Source organism: Falco biarmicus, chromosome 8 (assembly GCF_023638135.1).
Source record: "Falco biarmicus isolate bFalBia1 chromosome 8, bFalBia1.pri, whole genome shotgun sequence".
Lineage (NCBI taxonomy): Eukaryota > Metazoa > Chordata > Aves > Falconiformes > Falconidae > Falco > Falco biarmicus.
The window spans coordinates 64,232,366-64,245,356 of record NC_079295.1 but is presented as its reverse complement, the minus strand read 5'-3'; the positions used below and the strand labels follow the sequence as shown (position 1 = coordinate 64,245,356).

Below are 12,991 nucleotides of genomic sequence, written 5' to 3'. Positions count from 1 at the left end.
TATCCTAATACAAATGGACCAGCCGAGATTTTTTTTTAAGGTCCCTGGGGCAGCCAACTAGTAACAAAAGCAAAGTTAAACAACTCTGAACAAAAGCAGCAGAAGAAAAGGGGTGTGGTGGTGGAAATAATGCCCAGCTAACTAGGAAACTTTAATGAAGATACACAGAAAAAATTAAACCATTAGAACTTGAATCAGTTTGGCCCTGGTCCCAGCTCATTTAGTTAATAAATGGTGTCCTTTGCCACGTTGGATCTTACGTGTGGTTTTTTTCCCAAGCAGCAAGGAGCCTGGAGGAGGCTCCCAGGGCTGGGCAGGTCAGACAGCGGCTGCTGCGTGGGCTGGGGCTGCGATGTGCACAGCGAGGGGTCTCGCAGGGGTCCCAGGGCTGCCCAGGCACCCTGCACTCCCCGCTGGGTCTCACCCCTGGGGATTGCCCCATGGAGCTCAGCTTGGGGCTGCAGTGCCCAGGGCAGAGAGGCTGGGGTCATGGTGGCTGTAACATAAACCCACACCTGACATGTATGTATTCAAGGGTGAACAGAGAAATTGCTAATTGGAGAGTCATAGATATGCTAATGATTTGAATATGTGTGCTAATTAGAGATGGAGTTACACAGACCCAAACTGTACAGAAATCTTTAATGCCACATGCGGATCCTCAGAGGCTTTGTCTTTTCAGTTATTTTAGGCACGTACAAGCAACAATTTCCAGATATGAATGCTTTCCAAATAAAACCTTTTAGATTAAATATCTATTGGAGGCACCTAACTCATGCTGCTTCTGACTTCCCCGTGTGGCAGTGAATTGAACACCCATCAACCATTAAACCCAGACCTGTTGAGACCCAGCGGCGCAGGCAATGGTACAGCTGCTAAACCCTGATGAACGCACCCTCTGCCTGCTGATGCCCATGCTCCTACCACCCAGTGGATTTCTGTGGTTCAATGTCAGCAATGACAGGCTGGGACAGGGCTTTTGGGGCTGGTTTTGCCCCCACTGTGCCAGTGCCGCAGCTCTGGGCTCCCTGCCGGGGCTGCAGCACTTAGGGAAAGAGCCTGAGCAGCACCGCAGCCGATGCCGTGCACGGGGATTTTCAGGAGCACTCATTGCTTATGGCTGTACCATGGTTTACATCACCTTTAGGGAGAAGGGCGCTTTCAAGCCTGGGTGCTGCCTGGATCGCTCTGCCAGCGATGGGGCAGGTGCCATGCCCAGCCCTGCAGAGCCGCGCCTTCTGCTCCGGTCAGAGCCTGGGCCATCGGGCAGAAGGTACCTGGCAGCAGCACCGCGGCTGGCTGCTGCTGCTAAAAAACTGAATTGACTTCACTTACACAGGGGCAGATGCAGTAAAGCCCTGGACCATCGCAGGATGGGCTGGGTCACACCGATGGAGAGGAGCCGGGCACCCATGGGTGTTCGCGTAACAGGCAGAGACATGATGGCCCTTCCCACCTCTGAGCCCAATGGGATTCAGGGTCTCAGGAGGGTCTCGTAAGTTAAGTCAAAGCCAACCAACGTTCCACCAAAACACAAGCCAAGCCTCAACCGAGGCTCTCAATGCACAATGCCATGAGAAGTGCAGCTCCCAGTCTCAGAGATGCTTTTTAAAGTGTATCCAGACTTCCCCTTATCTGGATGCTGACAAAGCCCCGCATGTATGGTAATGCCAGGGAGAGACCCAGCTGGGGACCAGCCAACGGCCAAGCTAAGTAATGTGGGGAGAAAACCAACAGTACAGTTTTATTTTGTATTTCATACAAACGGATCCCTTGCTGTGTTTTACAGAGTTAAATTGTGTTCCATGTGGTGATGCAGGTTTGCTTGTGGCACCTCTTAGAAAACTCCATAATGTGAGGGAGGTGGCCTGAAGCCAGGAGTTGACGTGCTCTGGGATGGGGTTGTGTTTCAGTTTCAATGCAGGGGGGATCAAATGAGATGATTACTCCTAAGAAATGGTATCACGAGACAACCACTTGGAAAAATTGATTTGTGGGAACCTGGTTTCAAATTAAAAGGAAAGCCCTGTGCCCAGCGCTCCCAGTGCTGTACTGGTGCAGCAGCCAGGTGAGACCACCAAGGATGCCCCACCAGCAGCCAGCTCAGTTGGGCGTTCAACTAAGGGCAATGAAACAATCTATGAACTTCTCAGGCATTCCCTGTGCCAGGGCTGCAAGACTCCTGGCATCCCCGCAGGACACAGCCACTGCACAGATGGAGTCAAACAGGGGTCAGGAGCTGGGGACAACCAGATGGACAGGCAGCTGCAACCGGGAAAATGGAAAAAGCCCCCTGTGCCATTCATGTTGTGAGTTTTTCATGGCTCAGCTGAGCCGGATTTGGTCCTGGGTTTGGGTAAAGCCTAAACTTGTCAAGCTACAAGCACCAGAGCTCAGCCCAGCTATGCCCAAGGTTGACGGAGGAATTCAGAACAAATGTTTCTGACACAGCAAAGTAACAAGCTCCAAGCAGACACCCGCAGGCAGGGGCAGCAACGCTTCCCACCCAATTACTGTCAGTCTTCTCATCATGTACAGTTGTCCCAAGTATTTCCTTTCAGATGGTCCAACCTACCAAGCAAAGCTATGAAAAATGAGGCTCACCACTGTGATAAAAATCTCCACGTGTTTCTTGTGCTTAATTATTAAAAATCCTGGTGGCAGGAGGAGGAGGAGGTGGATGTGCTGCTGTCAGCAGGACCGCGTGTGGCCAGCATCCCTGTGGCTGCAAGGTAGTACCCAGCTGCAGGAAGCTGCATGCTTGGGAGCCCAGGCTGGCTAAGGAGGCTGCCGGGACGGGGCAGGAGCTGCTTCAATACCTATAAGGCACCCCACGAAGAGGTCTAGGTGTGGCCCAGTAACACCCTAAAATCCTTACTCCCTTCTAGGGTGTAAAACCTGTAGGAAGAATTTGCATGCTCAGCCCTGACTGGGATAATGCTGCCGCCCCTCCTCCAGCCCTGGATTCCTCACATCCCTGTTATGGAGAGCCAGAAGGGGAAGGAGGGCTTTGGCCCCATTGATCTTATTTTCCTTCTCCATGGAAGGGAAGTGAGCAGACACTTCTCCCGCACATCCTCTCTCTCTCAAGCGAGGAGGAGGAAGGACGCTGTTGCAACCATGGTACCAAACGCATGCCTCTGATTGCCACCCTCAGGGGCACCCAGCAGCTGGGTGACTGAACTCTCCTCCAAACACTAACATGAAAAAAACATTTCTCCAGAAAGCAACATCCTGAGATCCTCAAGAACTTTTTCCTGTCAAATAGAGTGGATGACAGACCTGGCTGATGGCGCAGCCTTGGGATACGGGTATAAATCTGAACCTGCTGCCTCTGGACTTGGGGCTCACTGCGGCTCCAGCCACTGCCTAAGTGCCTGGAGAGATTTTCTCCCCACCACCCTGCTGGGAGGCAGAGCCAGATGGCAGCAGTCTGGGGATCTAGAAATAAAGAACTACAAAAACATAGCAAAAGCTGGGGAAGCTGGGGAAGCTTCAGAACAGCTGAAGCAAGGACAGCTGTGGGGCAGGAGCATGGGAGGTGAGAATAGCAAAGGTGGGCTCTGTGCTATTTCAGTGCCTCTTGTAGGTGGGCTCAGGTGATTACATGACAGAGAACAACTGAATTAGGAGTGACAGAAGGAAGAAAAAAGCGTCACTGCACACTCAGTGTAGAGATCTCTCGGGGAACTCGGATGGGTCCAGGTCAGGCTCAAACTACAGTGCCCCGATCCATACAGTTTCACAGCAATTACTGTTCTAAGACATCACCCTTCCTTGGCGCATCTGCTGGGGTGGGGCTGAGCTGGGGACCCCAACCCACCAGTACCGCACCCCAGACTCCTCAGGGAGTCAGCTTTTAATCACCAGGGCAGCCAGAGGGCAGGAGATTAAGGTCAGGATACGGGAGTCAGCTTCTTTTCTGAAAGTGCCTTATCTTCTTTGTTTTTAAAACATCTTCCTTGCTTTTTCAGGAGAGAGGGGCAAAAAAAAGAATACTGGTTTTATATGAAATAGAGTAGAGAATTAATCAATATTTACACAGATCTTGGATAAGGTTATGGTACAGACTAATAATAACCCAACACAGCAACCCAAAAAGCAGAGTGTCAAAAAGAAGGGAAAAACCTGTTCGTATGCTTTCAACACCATCCCCCTGGAGATCCCAAGTGTAAACGGATTTATCTAGGAAAAGGCATTTTAACTTGGGCTTTGGTAATCGGGGTTGATTACAGCCGCACTGCGCAGCCGGCGGGGAGGACGTGGGTGGGCGCGTGGCCGCCCGCCCTCTCCGGAGCACAGCCCGGGCTCAGACAAGTTCAACTTTAGCGTTGGGATAAACAGCCACCACGTCATATCCCTCAGGGGGCTTCACCCTCTCCTTCGCGTGCGTCTCGCAGTACAGCTGCTCTTCGATGAAGAAATACCCTCTCTGCTTCAGGTTGAGGCCGCAGTCGTCACACATGAAGCACTCGGGGTGGTAGAGCTTGTCCCGAGCTTTGACGATCGTGCCGCTGGTGAGAGATGGGGAGAGCTGGGGTGAGGCGGAGGAACAGTGAGCACAGACAGCTTGTCCTGCTGCCTCCAGCAAAGCAGAGTAAGCAAAGGAAAGCGGCACGCAGGGGCACCTAAGGGGGTTATTATCAGTTCCCATCCCAACACTTCAGCCCACCCAAAGCTGCCACCCTGCTCCAGGCACAGCTCCGCCGTACTGCTGCAGGAAGGGATGCTCCATTCCTGTTCGCCTGCACCCGCTGTGGTACTGCTCTGTGGCTCGATGCAAAGCAGAGCCTTAAATATCTACAGAGCCGTAAATATCTACGATCAGCCTGGATCTGAACATCGGGAGCTGGCATCTTCTGAGCACTGCTGGCAGGGCCGGGGCTGCGCACACGCTGGCACTTCAGCTTTTGGATCAGGGACCCTCAGGTCCCAGCACCAGTGGGAACACGGTCACAGGCACTGGCAGAGCAGATGCCCAGCCAGCAAATGTGCCTTGAGCAGAGCGTAAATTACAACAGAACCTAAGTTACATCACAAGCAGAAAAATGCCTATATTCTCTGAAATCAAACCCAGCAGCCATCCAGTGGAGAGTAAACTCTTCAACAAACAAAAACAATCCACAGACCTCTTCAACTTAACCCTTGAAGCGTTTCCCCCTCCATAAGGCAGTGGAAGAGTGCCAGTGCTGCCCACGCTGCCAGCGCTATTCATAGTCCCCAGGCAGTTGCTGTGCTAAGCAGGGCAGGAACCATCCCATGAATCATTCCCATTTTGCTGCAAGATTCCCTTAAAAGGGGCAATCCAAACCATATTCCTCAATTCCATGTTTATATATGGTTAGCAAAAAACCCAGAAAGGGATTTAAGCTATTCTGTAATAAAGGTATTCACTGTAAATTCCAACCCACGTGTTGCATCCCTGCGTCCCTGTCCCCACCGAACTGGAGGCTCCAGCGAGACGCGACACTTACACAATCCCATTCCCGCAGCGGGTGCACTCGGGAAGCATCTGCAGCCCGGACATGGCACCGCCAAGCTTTGACACCGGCGACTTGATGTTTCGAGGGTTGCTCAGTTTGTCGAGTTTTTCACCTGCCAAGAATTTTAAACGGAGATTGAGAACATGTCCTCTCAGGGCTTTTTATTTATTTTTTCTTTCTTTCTTAAGGAGTCAGATGAGTCTCTGCCTGTCACAACAGAACCTGCAACTTGCTTGGAAGGAATTAAAAAAGCAAAGAGTGAGACCAACTACCTCAGGAGTCACACGGACACCGCGCTGCCCCTCTGTTCATCCGAAGGAAGCAGGGATGTGGCAGCCCTCGGCTGTGCCAGCAGATGATCTGTCCCCTACCGTGATACACCAGCTCTGTACATACACCTTGTCAAAAGGCACAGCAGCCTTAATCTAGAGATGAGAGATGAATTTGGCTGCAATACTATTTAGTGAATTAAGAAAGATAAATAGCAAAAATCTCAGAAAAGCTCCAGAAAGAAGAGCTTTTCTCACACCAACATTTCAGGTGAACCTGGTAGATCCCCCATCAGTCAAGGAGACAAAGATGAAAGCCTTTTAGAAAATTAGGCAAATTAAACTCAACAAGAATAGCATTACATGCATTTTTTCTTCCTAGAACACTCATCTAATCTCAAATAAAACATTGTGATAGAAGATAACATCTTCTGGGCACCAAGCCTCCTTTCGTAAAGGTCCAACGACGGGAAAGGAAACAATGAAAAGTTTGTGCATACGAACAATATCACGGCAAAGTTTTCCGTGTTGCAGCCCTCTCCCTCCACATTGTCTGTCAGCTGCCCTTGGGCTTGGGGCAATACACACGTCCTTGTTGCCAGCCACTGGGATACTTCAAAGCCTCGAGTATTCACTGCCTGTTTTTTCATGGCTCACAGCTAACTGGTCTTTCGGGTATATATTGATCCGTGGCTCCTTGGTGGTGGCCTAAGGTTATAGAAAGGAAAAGCTCCTGAAAAAGGACAACGTATTTTACTCCATCAGTGGACACAGTCTGGAAAAGCAGCAGAGGAGCTCTCGGATGAGCATGCCATCCTGCAGCATTCAGACTTCCCACGCTCCATGAGCTGCCAGGGTATTTCAGTCCACGGTCAAACTTAAACCACGATGCCTAGGAGGTCTCGGCTGGGGCACAGGCCCTTTCTAACCCAAGTGTCTACACTCTGAGCTCATTTTGGAACCTTCCACTTGGATTTTGCTCTGAAGTGCCCTCCACAGCTCCAGGAACATCTCTGCCTTTCCTAAACCTGAGGCCGTTGCATCATCGCTGGCGGTCGCTCGCTGATCCCATGCAGGTTCACACGGTCTGTTTTGAATGGCATTGCTCGGCAAAGCTTCCTTCCACGGAGAGACCCCCGCTCCCCCGGCTGGCACATCTCAGGAGCACCCTCTGTCCTGGGCTCAGCTGGGGAGGAGGGAGCAGCCTGACAAACCCCCCGGCTACCCTCGGGGTGCGCAGGCACCCTTGCACGGCTGATCCTGTCTCCAGCCGTGGCTCTGATCTAGAGACCAACGGTTCTAGCCAAGCAAGTAAAACCCAAAGGACTAATTTCCCACCAAACCCCACTTTCCCAAGATACAGTGTTTGGAGATGCTGAGAGCTTTGGTCCATGCCAGACTGCCTGTGCAGGAACGCACTGGGGCTGCTCCACCCCAGGGCGCTCCGAGCGCTTAGCTGGCTCCAGCTGAGCTCCCTTGTCGAGTCCTTCTGCTGCCTTGCTGGGAATCAACCGAACCAACTGCTCGAGTTGTTGGCTTCCCCCAGCATGAGATACGGTGTGCTTGGACTAGGCACGCTCATCAGCCAGCATTTAACAGTTAAGCTGTCACTGTCTCTCAGATAGAGCGATTGGGTACGCTGTTTGAAAGAGAGACGGGTGGAGGGAAAAAAGATTTTACAGCAAAATGAGCCTTGCTGAGAGGGCTGCTTCCATCTTCCCAAACGATGGATCATTTCCTTCTATGCGCCAGCCCACAATCCCACCGTAATTTATGGTCCTCAGCAAGGCAGTGAGATGCTTTAATCCCACAACCTTAACCATCACATCCCCGTTTGTGGCTGCAGTGCTCATCCTTCACATGCCAAAGGTGCTTACGGAGGCAACTGCAATGATTCCTCCAGCCACCACCAGACCCTCAGCACGAAGCATTGCTGCTTAAGGGTGCGGCACGGGGCTGGTGGTGCTGAAGAAAACACGGCTTCCAGTAGAAACACCTTTCAGACAATGACTTGTTTTATATGGGACACTTGGCTCCTCAGGAGAGGAGATCTTGCCTTTAAAAGGACAATGCACAGCAGGCTTGGGCCAAAATGTGTAATTGTAGGCTTAAGAAAAAAGGAGCAGGGGTGGAAGCTGTAAAACAACCTAGCAAGAACACCCCTGGGGATTTAAACCATGCTGAAACATCACAGAGCTTTATGCCAGGAGAGATGCTTTTCACTTAATTTCTCATTCCCCATGAAATAAACAGCATTGTAACAATGGAGGCACGAGTGAAACTGCGCCGGCAGTCGGTCGCACATCCCCTCTGCCCGCTGCACAGCACAGCCAGGAGGGAGAGGGTCGGTGGCAGAGCCCTGGGGGTCTGGGGACTATCCTGGCACCTCTCTGTCACCCCCGCCCCCCCTCCGCAGCCCACACCTTTTCCATTCTCCCTTTCTCCCAAAGGCAGTGATGGGTTTCTGCCACCCCAAGGCTGCAGGATGTGAGGGGAGGCAGAAGCAAACCAGCAAAGCTTCTATTTTGTTCCCTTTGCCTGGCACAGAGAAGGGAGGAAGGCAGCAGCATTACTAATTGCAATTAACACAGTCGCTTCCTATTTACTTTTTCCTAATGAGGAGACTTGGGGGTGCAGCAGATGCCGCACAGGGAAGCTGCCCGTGCTTGCTCTCGGTGAAGGACTTGCAGGCACAACTGAAGCCCGTAATTAGCATCGGTTTTCCTGCCAGCCTGGGAGGGGCTGCAACATTTATACCCGCTGCTTCCAAGGCCGATCCTATCTTACGCTTTGCAGACATGCCTCAGTACCACTGAGAAAACTGAAACTGGTGGAAACTCTTGATGCTCAGAAGTTACCTGTGATCGTCCTTCTTGTGAAGCAAGAAGCAATTTCCTTCTAGTCAAAGAACAGGGTTCTCCATCGTTCTATATACACCGGACCTGGAGCACCACAGCCCGACTCGCTACCTCTCATGGATTCATGATGAGATTTGCAGTAGTGGGTATTTTCCCATAAAATCTAAGTTCCTGGACTCACATGACTGGAGTGCAAGGCTCTTGGAAGGAAGCAGAAAGAAAAGTCTTGCCCTAATGGTTGTAAAGCGAAGCCTGGAAGTTTGAACATAAAGGCCCCAATGGACTTAAGGTTGAAAGGCAAGTAAAAAGAAGCTGAAATATATAGTTTGGGGATCTTATTATATAATGCTCAGCATTGGCCCCTGCCTGCATTAACCTTGCAGGCAGGAAGCTGTGACAGACCTGAGAAGTGAGCCAAGAGTTCCTGATCTCTATCCCTGCCTTGCTGAGGACCATCCCACATCCTTATGCAAATGCCATTTACTTAAACAGGCCTACAGTTCTCCACTGGTGATCTTACACAACTGCTCTAGGCCATTACTTTCATAAATGATCTCAGGAAAACAGCTGCCATGCAGAAGCTTTTTGCAATTCTAGCTTTCACACGATGCTCAAGTCAGCCATCGAATCTGGCAAGCCCCCAGTTGCTGGCCTAAGTCCCTGAAACCCTGATTTGAAACCTGCTGTCCACGTGTTGCCCTTCACAGAGTGCTTGGACCCTGCCGTGTCAAGCTGAGCTGCCCCAGCACTGAGTGATGTGCAGTAAAATGATGGTGCAGAGGAATTTGCAAACCGCCCCCCCATCAGCTCTTGCAGCCAGGTCCTTTAGAGGCTTTTCAAGCTTCTGGACCTCAGCAAAGGAAGAAAGAACTCAGCCTGCAACAGCATCTTGGTGGGCTTCAGGCCATGGAACGGGGTGCAGAGGGACCAAATGATGGTTCAAGCCCCGCAGCAGCACAGTGCCACAGCCCCAGTGGCAGGGAGGTGTAGGGACTGGTGGGGACACGCTGTGGGTGCCAACCCTCCTTACCGTTCTCGCCAGCCTCCAACATGCCCTGCAAGTATCGGAAGGATCCAGACTGCTTAGGCTCCGAAACGGGCTTTTCATAATCCTGAAGCATCTTGTAGACATCCGACTCCACATCAATTCCGTTTCTGTTCCGTGGGAGAGACTTCATGGGGTCAAAGCTGTTTTAAAGAAGGAAAAGCTCAAGTCAAATATAAACAGCAACTGTCAGCTCATCAGGGAGGTACTGAAACCTCCACATTCCCACAGATTCAATCAAACTCAAACACCTCTCTGTTCCCATGGGTTTCTCTGCCTGGAGGTATGTCTGTCCCAGGAGCAGCCACCGAACCAGGGAAGTTAAACTTGTTCCCTGTTGGGCTCCAATTGAGCAATGTAGCTGGGGCTGGCCCAGGTACCCGCAGGGAAGAGGACGGCTGCCACAAGCACTGTAACTTGCTTGGCCACACATGGAATTTATTGAAAAAAATGGGTAAACCACTGCATTTCATTAATTACACAGGGCCAGGGGGTCTACGGCCCCTTGTACCACTGTGAGGGCATCCGGCACAGGGAGAGCGTGTGCTGCTGCCCAGCACCGGCACGGAAGCAAATCCCCTGGCCAGCCACCAGCGCCTCTTTTGAAGTGAGCGTTTCTGTAGGTGACTGCATTAAAGGATCCATTGGTCAGACAGAGCCCACAGCTTAAATGAGAACAGCACCCTGCGGGGCTGCTCAGCACTCAGGGAACGAGAGCAGCCCCGTACCTGCCCCCCCAGCCACATGCCCACATGCCCACCTTCGGCATCCAGACCTGGAGCTGCTCCTTGTCTGTATGTGGCATAACAGACAACAAATAGTCATTTAAACCATTATTCCAGTTCAGTCGATACATCAAAACATGAAAAGCATAGCTAGGAATTAAAAAAAAAATATTTTGGGTACATGTTTAAGTGTCCTGCTGAGTAGGGGGGAACTGAAGTGCTGTTGAGCTTCACTGAGGCCCAAAAGCACAGCACAGCTCCAGCAAAAGGGGCTCCTTTTCCTTTTTAAGGAGAAGGTCATCAAGGTCTTTATAAAACCAATAAATACAGCATGAGCCCTGAACGCCACCAGACAGCTTAACATATTTTAGCCATCATCTGACTCATTTTCTCCATCAGCAATACATTCATGCTTAAAAAAAAAAAAAAGAGAGAGAGAGAAAAATAAAATTCACTTACAAACAAACAGAAAAACCAACAAAACCCACCCCAAAACAAAAGAAAATTCATTCTCAAAGAAGAGCCAAAGCTCCATTTTTGGGAAGCGACCCACCCAGCAGTGCCGGTGCCGGCGGGCAGAGCAGAAGTGCCGCTGCTGGGGCTCGGGGCTGCCAAGGCAGCTGAAGACCCGTCGCTGCGACTCCCGGCCAGCCCAAACCCCCGTGTGCCCCGAGTGCCGACCTGCCTGCCTACAGCCCTCTTGTGCACCAGTGCACACGCTTCCAGTGAAAAAGGGCAGGTTTTGACCAGTCCAGCCTGATCAAGCACAACTCAAAGAGATCGCCCTCCTGCCCCCGTCCTGCTCCAACGCCCAAGCTGATCTGGCTTTTGGCTCACACACAGATAACAGCAGATTTTGCTCTCTGTATTTTTTGTGCAGTTCTCTTCTTTCCAACTTCATTAACTTCCCTGGAGCAGCACAGGGAATAAGCTGGCTCGCAGCATCACTGAAATAGGAATTTGTGCAGCCACAGAGTTCCTGAGCTGAAAAGAAACTCTCTCTGCTCTTTGTACTTGATACAGACATTACTTTCTTGCAGAATATCTTGCCAGTCCGGAGAAGCATAAATCAGCAGTGGCGTAAGCCATGCGAAAGCATCACCGTCCACAACCTGGCCTATCTCAAAGTCCGAGTTATCCACCCAAACCATTCTTGGCTACACAAAAGCTTTTTCTTTCCTACGAGCATTATTTATTTCTCAGCCTCCCAGACAGCCACACTGAGCAGATCGTACATTGATAAAACTCCCAGTTTACTGGGGTTAATTTTCTCCATGATATCTCCAGCTCCCAACCCAGGTGCTGGCTCCTGGCTTTGAGGCGGTGCAATCCCCACTCCTAGGACAGCCAAACCCTCCATCCCGCCTTGAATGTATCCTTTGAAAAAATGGGATACTAATGTCTGTGACACTCCCTGCAATTAATCCCAGCCTGGGGACTGGACCTGAAGATGCCCATCTACCTACCCCCGCTGTCAACAGAAGGAACTTTCACAGATCTGGAACACTAGCCCCTTCACCCCTCTCAGACAGAAGCGATTGAACATTGCTGCAGCATCACAAGCTTAAATTCAGTGTAGCAGTTACTACATACGTAGACATGGTCATTTTGTTCAGAACTTGGCATCTCCAACCATCCTTTTTTTTGAGTTTTGGGGGGCTTTGGTTGTTTAGAGTTTTTTTCCCCCGTTTTTTCTCCCACCTACACTTGCCCAGCCCAATGGAGCAGGAGCTGAACCCAGCACCTCTGGAGCTCCAGGAGCAAAACAGCTTCAGTGCACACCCCTGAAATTGAGCTTGCAGGAACAGCAGTGGGACCCAGTGTCTGGGCCATGCTCTCGTCCTACCTCTGGGCCGGGGTGATGTGCAGCCCGCTCAGCTGGCCTGGCAGAGCTGACTCGGAGCTGCTGTTAGCGTAGAGCCGGGTTGGGTGGTGATGCTGCACATTCAACATCTGCTTGTTGTCCATAGGGCTGCCACCAGCCCCGTGGGGCACTGGCCTCCTGCTCTGGGCAGGCCCGTTGTCCTGGAAGAGAAGAAAAAGCAGAAAAACCTGAGATTTATAGTTCTTGATTTGATATACACGGAGAGGCTGCCCTGGGACTTGCAGTTTGCAGTAATGATTTTTTATACGTGCTGTGGAAAGCAGAGATATGCAGCAGGAAAAGGAAAACGCAGGCTTGACCTGCAGTTAAATCTTGCTGAATCTATGCAGCTTTCCTTGGTCTCCAACCAAATGAACTCGCCTGTTTCTCCAGTGTGAGCCACTGCCAAGTATCCTGCATTTATCCTCCTGTAAAAGCATATTTGTTATTTCCGCAAAAGAAAGGCTGCGAGTCTGCTTCTCATTTTGCGTTACATCACTCTGAGAGCACTTACCGCTCTTCTGACTTCGGGGCAATCGCTCTGATTTACATTAGCAAAGCATGATAGAAGCAAGGCACGATAAAACCTGAGCTCTGCTTGTGCGCACAGGTCGGGCAAGACCTGAAGCCAAGGGGCCAGGCTTGGTATTTTCACTTATTTGCAGCTACTCTTGTCCACAAAGATCCGTGTTCATTTTGGGAGGTTTTCTCCCCAGATCAGTCATTCACAGTGTGAGAAAGGCACCG

The 12,991-nt window shown here is 50.9% G+C and overlaps 1 protein-coding gene across 1 annotated transcript in view; it reads right to left on the bottom strand.

The window, feature by feature from the left end:
* Positions 1 to 625: 625 nt before the first annotated feature.
* PDLIM4 (PDZ and LIM domain 4) overlaps positions 626 to 12,991 on the bottom strand; it is a 54,213-nt gene continuing 41,847 nt past the window's right edge. The window contains exons 4-7 of the mRNA XM_056350035.1: positions 12,227 to 12,405; positions 9,641 to 9,798; positions 5,475 to 5,595; positions 626 to 4,514 (exon numbers count right to left, since the gene is read on the bottom strand). Of these exons, the coding sequence (XP_056206010.1) occupies positions 4,310 to 4,514; positions 5,475 to 5,595; positions 9,641 to 9,798; positions 12,227 to 12,405 (663 nt within the window). The 3' untranslated portion in view covers positions 626 to 4,309. The remainder of the gene's footprint in view (positions 4,515 to 5,474; positions 5,596 to 9,640; positions 9,799 to 12,226; positions 12,406 to 12,991) is intronic.